The 16799-nt window shown below is 49.2% G+C and overlaps 1 protein-coding gene across 1 annotated transcript; it reads left to right on the top strand.

The window, feature by feature from the left end:
• Positions 1 to 244: 244 nt before the first annotated feature.
• LOC135072771 (uncharacterized) lies at positions 245 to 1808 on the top strand. The gene is made up of 2 exons (XM_063966807.1): positions 245 to 425; positions 499 to 1808. The coding sequence occupies exons 1-2, from the start codon at positions 284 to 286 to the stop codon at positions 1806 to 1808; spliced, it is 1452 nt and encodes a 483-aa protein (XP_063822877.1). The 5' UTR covers positions 245 to 283.
• Positions 1809 to 16799: the final 14991 nt, after the last annotated feature.

Raw genomic sequence — 16799 nt, 5'->3', positions numbered from 1 at the left:
CTGCCCGACTAAACTATCGGCCGACGAAAAATCAACGGTGTGCGCCTACTCTAACGAAGCGAAGAAACAGAAATGGCTGGAGCACGAGACATTTCGAAATTAAACAACTGTCACGTTTCGTTTTGTCACTTGTCTGAGAGAGATAATATGTCAATCTTATATTTTTATTAAAAACTCCGTTGTATCTATGGTTAAAAAAATGTGAATGCCAATTAATTTAAAAAAATAAAACAATAGTCAAAGATCGTACACAATATTTACAACTCATTTTACATTAAAAACAATGTCTAAAGCAATTACCGAGCGCTACTCCAAAGAGTATACCCCGGAGCGCCCCACGCCGCTCGACTTGCCGGTGTTCCTGCCCTACGCCTGCTCCCAGCTGCAGGCGCCCTTCGACGTGCGCGTCAACGTGGAGCTACAGGGTGAGCACCGCCCTACCGTAATAATAATCTAGCTCAAACAGCTCACAAAATTACTAGTAACGCTTGTTAACAGACGAATACGTCAGCAAGACGGCAGAGGACAAATCAAAAAAGGGGAAATCGGCCAAATCAACCGTCCAGCACACGTCGCGCACGTTCGACTCGCCGCAGAGGCAGGAGGAGTCGGCGTCGGCGGCCGCGCCGCTGCAGCTCGCCGACGACGACGACGAGCCCGTCATCGCGCTCACCGCCGTGTGCGACGCGGCCGGCGCGCTCGTGGAGCTGGCCTTCCGGCGCGCGCCGCAGCTGCCGCGCCTGCTGCTCAAGGTGCTCGGCATGTGCGTGCCTTTCCACCCCGCGCTCGCGCGCCTCACCGTGCGCTGGGGCCCGCTCGACGGCGAGGCGCTGCACGAGCTCGCCAAATTCCTACCGCTGTCGCACATCACCGACGTGTGCCTCGACGACTCGCCCGTGCCCGAGCGCAACTACGACCTGCTGCTCGAGCGACCGTCGCAGCTGCGCAGCCTGTCGCTGGCGCGTTGCCAGCTCGACGACCGCGACTGCCGGCTGCTGGCGGCGCGCCTGGCGCACCCGCTGCCGGCCGCGCGCACGCTGCTCATGCTGTCGCTGGCCGCCAACACGATCTCCGACGACGGCGCCCGCGCGCTCGCCGCCGCGCTGCGCAGCAATCGCGCGCTGCAGTACCTCAACCTGAGCGGCAACCGGATCGGCGACGACGGCGCGGGCGAGCTGCTCGGGAGCCTGATGGAGTTCCCGCTGACCCACGAGGAGCTGGTCACGAAGCGGCGCCGCCGGCTCGAGTACCTGCGGCTGAGGGACGAGGTGACGCGGAAGTGCCACGCGGAGCTGGCGGCGGCCGAGAGGGCGCTGGACGAGTTCAGCCGCAGCGGCAAGCGGCGCCAGACGGTGGGCGGCGGGCGCGGCGGCGGGCGGCGCACGAGCGCGGCGGGGCACGCGGCGGCGGCGGCGGGCGCGGGCGCGGACCCGCTGGCGCTGAAGGCGCAGGCGATGGCGGGCGAGCTGCTGGGCCCGCACGCGGACCCGTTCGGCGCCGAGGGCACGGTGTCGCGCGACGGGTACGTGTTCTCGGCGGGCAACCCGACGCTGGTGGCGCTGAACCTGTCGTACAACGCGCTGGGCTTCGCGTCGCTGGCGCGGCTGGCGGCCGTGCTGCGCTACCAGGAGCGGACGCGCGCGCGGGGCGGGCTGCTGCGCGTATTATTGGAGGGCAACGCGCTGCCGGTGGCGTGCCGCGAGCTGGCGCGCGTGCAGGAGCTGCTGGAGCGCGCGCTGAGCTGGAAGCTGGCCAAGCCGCTGAAGACGAAGCCCGAGCGGCCCGTCGGGAAAGCCAAATCCAAGTAGAGACGTTTCCGAAACGACTTTTTTTCGCTGGTTTTACTCGTGTTTGAGATAAGTTTTAGTCTGCCCGTGAATAGTTTCTCGGACCTTAACGTTTAGAATAATTTTAGGTCTAGTATTAGAGACTATGATATACTTACTGTTAAGACTTATTTATTAAGATAATTTTACGTAGCGAAATAAAAGCTTTTGTAAAATATCACAGCTTTTTTATTATAATTACATAATATTGCTAGTTAACATAATTTATTAAAAAATTTAATATAATGATTTATTACAAATTCCTGAAATAAACAACATTAGCGACGGTCTAGTCAAGTTTTACCTAAAGCAGCGTTAATATTTAATAAATTCGATCACACGTTACACAACTGATCCAAACACCTTCATCAGTACTTCTTTGCTGCTTTAAAGTAAACACACTTGACAAATAAAACACAGAAAATCGTGACCCCGTAAAGCGTTCCTATAAAAAACACATCGTCTTTGCACGCTCAGTCGTGCTGGTCGGGCGCGCTCTTGTCGAAGTGCGCCTTGCGCTCGCGGCCGCCCTTGAGGCGCGTGGCGCGCACCAGCTCGGGCGTGGGCGGGCGCCGCACCGGCTGCGTCGACGCCATGCGCAGGTGCGAGTACAGCGGGATCTGCGCAACACGCTCAGACTGAAGTCGCTGGCTAAGGTTAAAAAGATCGACCTACCTGCGAATAGGGCGCCAAGTCGACGCTTCTAACTACAGCAAGGCTATGTACTGCTGGGCTACTCTAGAGAGGGGAGAACACAAATAAATAAATAACAGTAGGTATTATTGCTTAGCTGTAAAGTGATTCTACTTGACAACAGTTTCCTATAATGTACTGGCACACTGGCGGATTGGAAGCGTTTTCAAAGCGAAGTGGCGACGGCGAACATATCGCGGCTGCGCGGCAAACACGAGTCGGAAACGTTGCGCATCCGCGACGTGTTCGCCACGCAGCGATGGCGTGTTCGTCGCGTAGACGCGGCGTGTTAGCTGCGTCCGTCACTCCCTTTTGAAAACGTTTGCAATCCGCCAGTGTGGCAAGGCCCTAACTGTCTAGAGGAAAGAACATAAATAACACAATTTCTCAGCATAAAAATGATTCTACCTGACAACGTGTACTCACGGTCTGCAGCGAGGTGTCGAGCCGCAGCGGCAGCTGGCGCTCGGGCCGCGTGGGCAGCGCGAAGTAGCGGCCCAGCAGCGGCTCGCGCGCGGGCTCGCCGAACGTCTTGGCGCGCAGCTAGTGTACTCACGGTCTGCAACGAGGTGTCGAGCCGCAGCGGCAGCTGGCGCTCGGGCCGCGTGGGCAGCGCGAAGTAGCGGCCCAGCAGCGGCTCGCGCGCGGGCTCGCCGAACGTCTTGGCGCGCAGCTCGGGCTCCGTGATGTCGCGCAGCTTGTCCACCTCCACCTGCCCCGGCACGTAGCGCGACACCCAGCCGCCGCGCCACACCTGCACCACATATGAATATTCTAGTCCAAGGTATGGGTCGCGAGCGAACATTGAGTGGGCCCTGCCTGTAGATCGACACACCGCCCTACCGATCCAACCGCTGGGCAGCGGGCGAAATTTTCTATAGGTGGGTCCCGAGTTAGGGAACTTGTAGATATTAAATGAGTCGTAGTGTAGCCCAGACAACTTTGGGAACCACTGTTTAGACAACAATTGACGGTAGGACAGACAGGCCTATTAAATTAATAATAAAAAATACTATGTCAGAGTAACGTAGTGCCTGATTAAGTCACGTCGAAATTAAATGGTGTCGGAGTAACTTATTTAATGTCGAAGAAACGTTTGCCTAAGTTCCCTCATTTAACATCATCATTTCAGCGACAGGACGTCCACTCACAAAGGTAGCAGGAAAGCGCAGGATGTCTGCATCCTGCGCTTTCCTGCTACCTTTATGAGTCCAACCGGGCAATAGGAATTATCATTCAAGGAAGCAGTGAACGTGCTGTAGCAAAAAGATAGTTCTCGAAATTGTTCACGGCTCCTTTCACACTGACAACTGACCTTGAAGGTGGTGAAGCTGGCGACCTTCTTGACGTCGGGCGGGAAGCGCGTGGCCTCCAGCGACCAGGGCGCGAAGCTGCCCAGCGTCTGCAGGTACTCGCCCGACAGCTTCCACACGCGGACGCTGTAGTCCGAGCTGCCGCTGCAGGACGAACCAAAGCGTATTATACAGGGTGTCCCAGAATGGGTGAATCAAACTGCTAGGGGAGGTAGCTCTACTAATGTACTATCCCTAAAAAATATGAAAAAAAATTGAGTTTGGATTTTTTTTTAATAAAGTGCTCTAAACTCGAAATCTAGTAATTTTCAAAAGTTTGTTTACAGATAAACTAAGCGATCATGTACAATTAATATTAGTAAGAAAAAAGTACAAATAAACTCCAAACGCAGCAATTATAGCCAGATACTTAGGCAAAGCTGATTTAATTTTCACTTTTTCAAAATATTTTTATTCTGTGTCCTTATGCGTTTTATTTTTTTTTTCATATTTTTTAGGGATAGTACATTAGTAGAGCTACAGCCCCTATCAGTTTGATTCACCCATTCTGGGACACCCTGTATATTATAGGCCTATCCAGTCCCCTCTTTCCTGGGCGCATGTCCAGGGTTCCCATCTGATCTCAAACAAGTACATTTTCAAGATAAAAAGACCCCCTTGATCCATAATTGCCCCCAGGGCTTCTAGTTGGTTAAAGACGGACTTGGGTCCATCGTGGACAGGTCAAGTTATTTTTGGCTTTATTTGTTATACTTGGGCTAGCAAAATTTCCTACCAAGTCCATTTCCGTTCCTAATATAGCCTGTCCATTCAACAAAAATGTGAAGTGACTTATTGGCTTTTTTTAGCGGGCGCGGCTGGTCGCGCACTGATGTGTGTCCCACTAGACTACCTGAGCACGAGCTTGAGCTCGTCGATGTAGGCCATGGTGGTGATGCAGCGCAGGTGCGCGCGGTAGCTGTTGAGGAGCAGCGGGCGCGGCTGGTCGCGCACTGATGTGTGTCCCACTAGACTACCTGAGCACGAGCTTGAGCTCGTCGATGTAGGCCATGGTGGTGATGCAGCGCAGGTGCGCGCGGTAGCTGTTGAGGAGCAGCGGGCGCGGCTGGTCGCGCACTGATGTGTGTCCCACTAGACTACCTGAGCACGAGCTTGAGCTCGTCGATGTAGGCCATGGTGGTGATGCAGCGCAGGTGCGCGCGGTAGCTGTTGAGGAGCAGCGGGCGCGGCTGGTCGCGCACTGATGTGTGTCCCACTAGACTACCTGAGCACGAGCTTGAGCTCGTCGATGTAGGCCATGGTGGTGATGCAGCGCAGGTGCGCGCGGTAGCTGTTGAGGAGCAGCGGGCGCGGCTGGTCGCGCACTGATGTGTGTCCCACTAGACTACCTGAGCACGAGCTTGAGCTCGTCGATGTAGGCCATGGTGGTGATGCAGCGCAGGTGCGCGCGGTAGCTGTTGAGGAGCAGCGGGCGCGGCTGGTCGCGCACTGATGTGTGTCCCACTAGACTACCTGAGCACGAGCTTGAGCTCGTCGATGTAGGCCATGGTGGTGATGCAGCGCAGGTGCGCGCGGTAGCTGTTGAGGAGCAGCGGGCGCGGCTGGTCGCGCACTGATGTGTGTCCCACTAGACTACCTGAGCACGAGCTTGAGCTCGTCGATGTAGGCCATGGTGGTGATGCAGCGCAGGTGCGCGCGGTAGCTGTTGAGGAGCAGCGGGCGCGGCTGGTCGCGCACTGATGTGTGTCCCACTAGACTACCTGAGCACGAGCTTGAGCTCGTCGATGTAGGCCATGGTGGTGATGCAGCGCAGGTGCGCGCGGTAGCTGTTGAGGAGCAGCGGGCGCGGCTGGTCGCGCACTGATGTGTGTCCCACTAGACTACCTGAGCACGAGCTTGAGCTCGTCGATGTAGGCCATGGTGGTGATGCAGCGCAGGTGCGCGCGGTAGCTGTTGAGGAGCAGCGGGCGCGGCTGGTCGCGCACTGATGTGTGTCCCACTAGACTACCTGAGCACGAGCTTGAGCTCGTCGATGTAGGCCATGGTGGTGATGCAGCGCAGGTGCGCGCGGTAGCTGTTGAGGAGCAGCGGGCGCGGCTGGTCGCGCACTGATGTGTGTCCCACTAGACTACCTGAGCACGAGCTTGAGCTCGTCGATGTAGGCCATGGTGGTGATGCAGCGCAGGTGCGCGCGGTAGCTGTTGAGGAGCAGCGGGCGCGGCTGGTCGCGCACTGATGTGTGTCCCACTAGACTACCTGAGCACGAGCTTGAGCTCGTCGATGTAGGCCATGGTGGTGATGCAGCGCAGGTGCGCGCGGTAGCTGTTGAGGAGCAGCGGGCGCGGCTGGTCGCGCACTGATGTGTGTCCCACTAGACTACCTGAGCACGAGCTTGAGCTCGTCGATGTAGGCCATGGTGGTGATGCAGCGCAGGTGCGCGCGGTAGCTGTTGAGGAGCAGCGGGCGCGGCTGGTCGCGCACTGATGTGTGTCCCACTAGACTACCTGAGCACGAGCTTGAGCTCGTCGATGTAGGCCATGGTGGTGATGCAGCGCAGGTGCGCGCGGTAGCTGTTGAGCAGCAGCGGGCGCGGCTGGTCGCGCACTGATGTGTGTCCCACTAGACTACCTGAGCACGAGCTTGAGCTCGTCGATGTAGGCCATGGTGGTGATGCAGCGCAGGTGCGCGCGGTAGCTGTTGAGGAGCAGCGGGCGCGGCTGGTCGCGCACTGATGTGTGTCCCACTAGACTACCTGAGCACGAGCTTGAGCTCGTCGATGTAGGCCATGGTGGTGATGCAGCGCAGGTGCGCGCGGTAGCTGTTGAGGAGCAGCGGGCGCGGCTGGTCGCGCACTGATGTGTGTCCCACTAGACTACCTGAGCACGAGCTTGAGCTCGTCGATGTAGGCCATGGTGGTGATGCAGCGCAGGTGCGCGCGGTAGCTGTTGAGGAGCAGCGGGCGCGGCTGGTCGCGCACTGATGTGTGTCCCACTAGACTACCTGAGCACGAGCTTGAGCTCGTCGATGTAGGCCATGGTGGTGATGCAGCGCAGGTGCGCGCGGTAGCTGTTGAGGAGCAGCGGGCGCGGCTGGTCGCGCACTGATGTGTGTCCCACTAGACTACCTGAGCACGAGCTTGAGCTCGTCGATGTAGGCCATGGTGGTGATGCAGCGCAGGTGCGCGCGGTAGCTGTTGAGGAGCAGCGGGCGCGGCTGGTCGCGCACTGATGTGTGTCCCACTAGACTACCTGAGCACGAGCTTGAGCTCGTCGATGTAGGCCATGGTGGTGATGCAGCGCAGGTGCGCGCGGTAGCTGTTGAGGAGCAGCGGGCGCGGCTGGTCGCGCACTGATGTGTGTCCCACTAGACTACCTGAGCACGAGCTTGAGCTCGTCGATGTAGGCCATGGTGGTGATGCAGCGCAGGTGCGCGCGGTAGCTGTTGAGGAGCAGCGGGCGCGGCTGGTCGCGCACGCAGCGCTTGGCGCGGCCCTCCACGCGGTCGCGCCACAGGAACGGGAACTCCAGGCGCAGGCGCGGCATGCTGATGTGCACCTGTGAGCGACAATTTATTTAATCACTCGAATCGTTCGTTTCAGCCGAAAGACGTCCACTGCTGGACAAAGGCCTCCCCCAAGGATTTCCACGAAGACCAATCCTGCGCCGCTCGCATCCAGGCACCTCCCGCGACCTTCACCAGATCGTAGTCTTCCGGCTCGTGGTCGCCACTCAAGAACTTTCCTGCCGCACTCGAATATAAGCTAGGTATCAAAATGGAATACTCTGTATTCACGAAAACAAACTCAACAGGTAAAAAATGTTTTTGCTAGGGTAACGTTACCCTGGTAGAATTTTATTTCTTGAATACTGCGCTAACGACTTAATGAAGGCTCAAATTTGAACCAGCTAAGATTTTTAAAATTATTTGAATTAATAGATTTCTAAAAGAAGATCAATGCTGGATTTAATCCATAAGTAAATTAAGCAATTGCTTAGGGCTCCACGTCTTAGGTAAAGGATAATGAAGGAGATTTAACATTTTGCTGGGGTAACGCTCACCAAAAAACAGTAATTTGTAGAATGAAAACATCTCACTCACCTTCTCAGTCGTGAGATAGTTGGTCATGAGCCAGACCTTGATGTAGCCGACCGTGGTGCCGGTGAAGAGGTAGTGGTTGTCGGCGTCGGTGGCAAAGGACGACACGTAGTCGCCGGCCGTGTGGATGCCCTGGAACGAGCCCTGGTAGCCGCCCGCTGGGTGGTCCGACCAGCACTGCACCTGCCCGTTCTCCAGGGACAACATCAGGGACGCTACGTGGAAAACAAACAAGGTTTTAGAATTATTATTCTTACATTCGCACTCATAATCATTTACTCTTTAGTTTCCAGTGGGATAGCAAGAAACAATAAGAAACGACTTATTAAACATGAGTCTCACACTCACACTTAGTCTATGCTATTATGGTGAGTGGTAATCGAGGGTCCAATAGTCTAGCTAAGTAGGTAATACATACACAAACTATAGATCGTTTCATCCACGAAGACACGCGCCACCAATTTTTGGTCGAGGGAAGCGCGGGGTGCGGGGAGTTTGATCCTAGCAATCCCAGCTTCATTATTGTAGTATGCGTGTGCAGTGTGCACTCATGGATAATTTAGCGTGTACCGATAACACTCAAACATTAGCGGAAGAATGGTGGGGAGCGTCTTCGTGGATGAAACAACTAGATGAAGCGCGTCTTAGGCACAATTTGCTAACTCTAAAGAGGTGACTACTAACCGACGTGCATGCTGAAGGGGCGCGTCTCCAGGAAGATCATGGCGTGCACGGCCAGCTGGCGCATGTTCTGCGCGCGCGCCGGCATCGACACCGTCGACACGCGCCGCGCGCGCGCCTTCTGCATTGCCGACGTCGAGTCGATGATCGACTCGCGCGGCGCACCCATGCTGTGAAGTCAACACTCCGCTTTCGCAGTCTCTTCAGTTGTTTAGTAACTTTCACATACTACTATCTATTGTGTAGTTGCCGTTAAATGCAGGGTTGATGTCCACGTACGTACCTCGGGCGTCTCATAGATGAGCGGCGGCGGTCTCCACTGCCGGCCTGCGGTGAGGAAGCGCGTGCGGCGTCGCGCTTGCTGTAGTGCATCTTGATGCGCAGCATCGGGTCCGTGCATGAGAAGCGCCTGTAGATATTCAAGATTTACATTATACCAAAGGCCTTTTTTATGTTATTTGGGTAGGCCTGTGTGCAGCAGTGGACGTCCTTTGGCGCTGTGGCTGAAATGATGATGATAATAATACCATATTTGAAAAAAAATGTTAGTTAACCACCAATGTTACTACGTCTACTACGCAATGCAGTTATTGTTCGTCACCCACCCTCCTCTACCCATAGTTAATTTACTACGCATTGTTAGTAATTTAGCGGCAATACACACGCAGTGGATGCAGATCGCCGGAAGCACAATCTTTAAATCTGCATTCACTTGTCAGTGGGTAAGCTGACCTGTAGGGCTGTCCGGTCTCCAGCTTCCACAGCATGAGCTCGGAGTTGTAGCTGGCGGTGGCGAGCGCGAGCGGGTTGCGCGCGGCGGCGGCCAGCACGTCGTCGGTGTGGCGCGTCTCCCAGCTCTTGCCGCTCGTGGCCGTGCCCGTGTCCTCGAACTCCGTCACGTGCCGGTTCCAGCCCACCGCGAGGATTCTACCGAACACACAATTAGTAGGAGGACGATAACTGGACAATGAGGGTTTTCGTTAATGAAAAAATCCGCCAGATGGCAATACGTAGACGCGAGGTCCAAATGCTGCATGATTGGTTATTTTTGACATGACATTGACAGATATGTCAAAATCCACCAATCACGCAGCAGTCAGAACCCACATCCACGTCCCGCCATCTAGCGGATCTTTCATTCGCGAAAACCCTCATTAGGTAAAAACGTGACATTTCTTACCTCCCTTCGACCCAGAAGCAGTTGGTCACCTCACACATGTGTTCAATTGACATATTTCTCAGACACAGTCCAGTGTTAAAATTCCACACCTGGAAAAAATAAAGTGCCTCTGTACAAGATCAGGTAGACACCAGTTAACAAAAGCAAGAGAACAAGGCTTAGTGTGAGTTTACATCAAACGTCTGAAAAAAATCTATGAAGATTTTAGTTCTTGAAAATACCCGCTAGGGGCGCTTACGCCCGTATTCACAAACGATGCTTGCTTAAGTGAAGCAGGAAATCGAACGCACAGCGTTGAATAGAGCTCTGTGATTGGTTCGTGTGTCACTCTGTGTGTCCACGCGCACTGTGAGACCTCATAGTAATGTTTGTGAATACGGGCGTTAATGTCATTTTGTCAGTCAAGACGTTTGATGTAAACTCGCACTAAGCCCCCAGACCTTGAGCGTGCCGTTCCGGGCGCCGGTGACGAGCAGCTGGTAGCCGGGGTCGAAGCAGGCGGCCGTGATCTCCACCGGGATGAGCTCGCCGTGCAGCAGCCGCGTGTGCGCGTCGCGGACCATGGCGTTGCGCTTGCCTGCAACACATACATTGCTACTTGTAGGTAGGTACTGGTAAAAAAAAAATTAACGTTACCCGAGCAGAATATTTGTTCTTAAATACTACAAAGAATTGGTGTAAAGCTTTATAACAGATAGTTAATAAGTTAAATAACGCTGTGTTTTCCGAATAAAGTAAAATAAAATAAACGTTACCCTAGCAGAATTTGTTTTTCTTAAGTACTACAAAGCTGAAGACTCAAATTTAAAAAATTTTTGGACACTACACCCGAATACCCGATACAGTTCTAATTTATATGCATTATTTAATTCTTGAAAGGACATTTATTATTTTGCAAGTAACCCCGAAAAGTTGAATTGAAAAAAAGAAAGAAACATTTGAATTGAAAGTAAAGAAAGAAAGGACATCACAAAAGAGGTAATAAAAAAAAGACAGAGGTAACACAATATAAAACATACCTACAATTGAAGAGAAAGTAAACTGAGCAATGTATGCCATGTCACACAGCGATACCCATCGCAATGGGATCCCACTCAGCATAAGCCGTGCCCCACAGTGAGGAAGGAATTGAAACTACACTCACCAGTGATGGGGTCCCAGTTGATGATAATGCTGTCCATGCCGCAGGTAATGACGACCTTGAACAGCGGGTTGTAGAGGATCTTGGCGACGGCGCGCGCGTGCGTGAACCCGTCCGTGTGCTGCGGGTTGAGCTGCTCGTCCAGCACCAGCACGGCGATGCGGATGGCCGCCAGTATGTACTCGCGCGTCGCCGCGTTGTACACCGCCGAGATGGGTGTGCGCTCGCCCACTTGCGGCGGGATGTCGATGTACGTCTGGGTGGTGAGAAAATCACGCTAATGAATGTAGTAGCCATAGAAAGAAGAAAGAAGAAGAAAATATTTTTATTTAGTCCAAATATCCATAGACTATGGATATTTTTTACCAAATTTAATTTGAACCAAAATGGCAGCCACTCAGCATATGTTATGCTTTAGGTTAGGACCTAGAGCTGGTATTCTGTGGCAGCCATATTTAGTGGATAGACACTAATATTTAAGTTTTACACAAATTAACAATGCTCTTCAAGTGTGTGTTGCGTGTGTATTTTGTAAAAAAAAAACATTAGGCTGTCACCTGTAGTATGCACGATAGATCACATTAAATAGGTGTATAATAAGTAGCTTAACAAACCGGAAATTGTATATTTTAAATGAGAAGCAAAACTAGTGCGTAAAATTCAAGACGGCATAAATCAAAATGTAAACCAGATAATAAACTGAAAAAAAAAAAACAAAGGTGCACAGAAAACAATAAAAAAATTGCTGTATGCATAAATATTATGGGTGCTACAACTTACAAGTGCACAATATGGTGTGAGCTGGAAACAAAAAAATAAATATTATGGGTGCTACAACTCACGTGCACAATATGATGTGAGCTGAAAACAAAAAAATAAATAATATGGGTGCTACAACTTACAAGTGCACAATATGATGTGAGCTGGAAACAAAAAAAATAATATTATGGGTGCTACAACTTACAAGTGCACAATATGGTACAAGATGAAAAAAAAATATGGGTGCTACAACTTACAAGTGCACAATCTGATGTGAGCTGAAAACAAAAAAATAAATAATATGGGTGCTACAACTTACAAGTGCACAATATGATGTGAACTGGAAACAAAAATACTTCAGTATGCATAAATATTATGGGTGTTACAACTTACAAGTGCACAATATGGTGTGAGACTGGCAAAGGCTCACAAGCGAAGTCGATTAGTTGAAAGGGGAAAAGCTTCTCAAGTTTGAGGAACTCTCAGGAATCAGAACAATATAAACCTCACCTGCACGCACTGTTGTCCCTGCACGTCCCACACCTTGATGACGCGGTCGCGCGACAGCGAGTAGACGGTCTGTCCGTTGTTCTGTAGCACGACCGAGGTGACGCCGGCGTGGTGGCCGAGCAGCGTGGCGCTGGCGCGCGCCGGCACAGTCAGGGAAAAGCTTCTCAAGTTTGAGGAACTTTCAGGAATCAAGAAAGTATAAACCTCACCTGCACGCACTGCTGTCCCTGCACGTCCCACACCTTGATGACGCGGTCGCGCGACAGCGAGTAGACGGTCTGTCCGTTGTTCTGCAGCACGACGGAGGTGACGCCGGCGTGGTGGCCCAGCAGCGTGGCGCTGGCGCGCGCCGGCACAGTCAGGGAAAAGCTTCTCAATTGTAAAGAACTCTTAGGAATCAGGAAAATATAAACCTCACCTGCACGCACTGTTGTCCCTGCACGTCCCACACCTTGATGACGCGGTCGCGCGACAGCGAGTAGACGGTCTGGCCGTTGTTCTGCAGCACGACGGAGGTGACGCCGGCGTGGTGGCCGAGCAGCGTGGCGCTGGCGCGCGCGGGCACGAAGGGGTTCCACACGCGCACGGCGCAGTCCGGCCCGCCTGTCGCTAGCACGTGTGCTTCTTCGTCGAACGCGAAGCACTGGATGCCCTGTAAGGGGACAGTAGAGCCAAAAGTCAGGTTCTTTAGGAATACGCTGTATTTGTCAGTTTGAAGAGTACGCAACATTGAGGAGTGTGCCAGGTGGAAACAAAGAAAATACGTACAGCAAAAAATAGGCTTAGAGAAAGAGTATCGTCTAAGTACAAGACATATCCCTTTGCCTTTACAAACTAGGGCATGTAATATCGGAAGGTTTTCAATTCCGATATTGGTTTCCGATATTAGATCTCAATATCGGAATTCCGATATTAATATCGGAATTGAGTTTGTGTTATAAATTTTAAATATTTGGTTATATTCGTATAATTTCTCGATTGTATACAGTAAAATAATGATTTTAATCAAAATCTTTAATTTATTACAAAATAGCACTTCTTAAAATTATAAAATTGAAGTATTTAAAACCAATTTGTGTGTTAAGGGTAATCATTGGTAACTGATAATGAGCCAATTATGGAAATGGAGTAGCATAGAATTTAAGTGTTTTTGTAAAACAGGTATCAAACAAACTTTTACTCCTTCAACCAATACTGGCGGAACGATTTGTAGAGTCATTCAAGTCACATGTTAAAAAAATATAAGACAGTGGTAAAAAACTTGAATATGCTTGTAATTTGATCCTTTTTGATTATCGATGTACAACTCACAAAACCACGGGGCGATATCATCATCATCATTTCAACCATATGACGTCCACTGCTGAACATAGGCCTCCCCCAATAATTTCCACAATGGCCGGTTGGTGGCGGCCTGCATCCAGCGCCTTCCTGCTACCTTTATGAGGTCGTCGGTCCACCTTGTGGATGGCAGCCTTATGCTGCGCTTTCCGGTACGTGGCCTCCACTCCAGAACCTTGCTGCCCCATCGGCCGTCAGTTTTGCTAACTAGGGCAGAATCGCTGGAAGACCTCGGCACAATGCTCGAAGACCTAATCGAGTCTCCCAACAGGTAGGCCTTGGACATGGACAAAACGAAGCTTATGACCATGTTCCGCCCTACCTATTTTCGGTTGGGAACCTGATTTTCGAAATTGTTGACGTCGTATGTCGTATGTCAACCTCGGATAAACGATTCAGCTAAGTAGATTCAATTTCGAGTCAAAGTCAAAGTCAAAATTTCTTTATTTGTTTGGACTAATAAATAGTTCTTACAAATCGTCATTTTGCTCTTAAGGAGCCTCTACATGTCTCATAATCTTTTTACCCTACCAGCGCTTCGAGACCAACATTTGGCAAGTGCTGAGAAGAAGCGCCGCAACAAACTCAGTCACCACTGTCTGCCGGTTAATATAAATAAATAGAAATAGTAGTAGTAGGTACATTCGATTCAGGAGCAGTTCACTGAATTTACCATGCATTCTTGTATGGTGTATCTTATAAGAATGGGTATACAAGATTGCGTGGTATATTAAACAAGGTAGTGACGTGCTAATATCTAGACTTACATATTAAGATACTAGTAGAAATGACTCGCATACATAAATTTGAATAACTTGGATTGACCAGTCCCCGAAAGCAGCGCCTGTTCACAGACATGACGAGTGAACCAGCCATCGCTTCACTCGACCATATTAGAGGGAATGTAACGACCCGCCTCACTACGCCACCACCCCAGAGACATTTTAGTGAGAATGACAATTCCAAGTTATCTCTTTAAAATAAAAAACTAATAATAAAGCTAAGTAACAGTCCAGATTGAGAAGCATGACACTATAACATTTGAGAAATTATTGAGTTTATACATTACTTTTCATTTTAATTCTTTTTAGTGCGAGCATGAGAGGACCATAATCCTACTCCCAGGATGACTTATCATTAAGAAAATCTCGAGTTGTATAATAGGCTTTTTTAAGCATGTGATCTTTAACTATATCTTTAAATTTATTATACGGTAGCTCTTTATATTTATCAGGGACTTTGTTATAAAAATGGATACCTTGTCCCATAAAAGAGGCAAACACTTTATTAAGTCTAAAAGCGGGTATAGCCAATTTATTTTTATTTCTAGTGTTAATTTGGTGAATATCACTTTTCTTTTTGAATTCAGTAATATTTTTTTGAATAAATAGAATACAGTTTAAGATGTATTGTGAAGCGGCCGTGAGAATGCCAATTTCTTTAAACAATTCTCTAAGGGATGCTCTTGCTTTCATTTTATACAAGTATCTTATCGCACGTTTTTGCAAAATAAATATTGTTTCAAAATCTGCAGCTTTGCCCCATAGCATGATTCCATATGACATTAGGCTATGAAAGTAGCTAAAGTAGACTAAGCGAGCTGTTGAAACATCGGTTAATGACCGTATCCTTTTTATTGCAAAAGCCGCTGAGCTGAGCTTTCCCGCCAGAGTTTCTATATGGGGGCCCCACTGGAGTTTTGAATCCAGGGTAATTCCCAGAAATACAGTAGAGTCTACCAGATCGATTGCATTATTATTAAGTTCTATTTGAGTACTAACTGTTTTTACGTTAGGCAAAGAGAATTTTATACATTTTGTTTTCTTTGCATTGAGTTGTAAATTATTTGTAGTGAACCAACTTAAAACTCTTGTTAGTGCATTATTTACATCGTCAAAGTTATTTTTACTTCTGTCGATATTAAAAATCAAAGATGTGTCATCAGCAAATAACACGATTTCGCAAGAGTCCTTAACAAAATATGGTAGATCATTAATGTATATAAGAAACAAGAATGGACCCAGAATGGACCCCTGCGGAACTCCCATTTTCACAGGTGACCCAGAAGACAAAACACCATTTATGTCAACTTTTTGAACTCTAAAGTTTAAATAGGATTGTATTAAATCCAAAGCCGAGTCCTTTACCCCATAATAGTGCAGTTTGCGAATTAGCGTTTGATGTTCTACGCAGTCAAAAGCTTTTGAGAGATCACAGAAGACCCCTAGTGCATTTTGAGAATTCTCCCAAGCCTCGAAGATATGTTTAAGTAGTGCAACCCCAGCATCGGTGGTGGAACGACCCTTGGTGAAACCATATTGTTCACTATGAAATAGTTTATTAGAGCCAAAGTGAATCATAAGTTGCTCCTGTATGATTTTTTCAAAAATCTTGCTCAGAGCGGGCAAGATAGAAATGGGTCTATAATTGCCAGGGTCGGTTTTGCTACCAGACTTAAATAATGGCATTAGTCTACTATGTTTCATGAGGTCGGGGAAGATTCCCTTCTCTATGCAATTATTGAATATTATCGCTAACTGTGGGGAAATTATATCAATAATGTGTTTGACTATCTTGACAGAGATGCCCCAGATATCAGTTGTACTCTTTACGTTTAAAAGATTAAAAGTTTTAGTGATATCTAATGGAGTAATATGTTTAAAAGAGAAGTGCGAGTCACAGGGTGTCACGTGGGTTTTCAATATTTCTTCGGCCTCGGAGGGAGATGACTTTAAGTTGGCAGTTGTTGCTGAAGCTATATTACCAAAAAATTTGTCAAAAGCTTCCGCTACATCTTTATCTGCAGATATCAAATTATCGTGAACTTTGAGAGAAAAGTCATTATCTTTTGGTTTTAGTTTACCAGTCTCTCGGTTGATAACATTCCAAGTTTCTTTTATTTTATTACTGGCGTTCCCTATCTTGTCCCGAATATAAAAAGACTTAGCCATGAAGCAAACTTTCTTAAAAAATTTTGAATACTTTTTTACATGCTCAAGAAAAGATATACTATTATTATACTTTTTCATGCCATAAAGTTCATAAATAACGTATTTCGACTTTTGTATATTCCCTTGGTAGCCCAGTCACTAAACTTTGATTTGGTATTTGGTTTTAATGGCTTTACCGTAAAAACTTTGTCATGTTCGGTTTTAATACATTCGAAAAGGTTATTGTAAAGAGCATCTGGGTCTCCCTGCACATACGGGACTAAATGCAATTTATTTTCAAGATTATTTTTAAAACGTTCTAGACGACTA

This window comes from Ostrinia nubilalis, chromosome 6 (genome assembly GCF_963855985.1).
Source record: "Ostrinia nubilalis chromosome 6, ilOstNubi1.1, whole genome shotgun sequence".
NCBI classification, from domain to species: Eukaryota; Metazoa; Arthropoda; class Insecta; order Lepidoptera; family Crambidae; genus Ostrinia; species Ostrinia nubilalis.
This window is presented reverse-complemented; position numbering and strand designations above follow the sequence as displayed.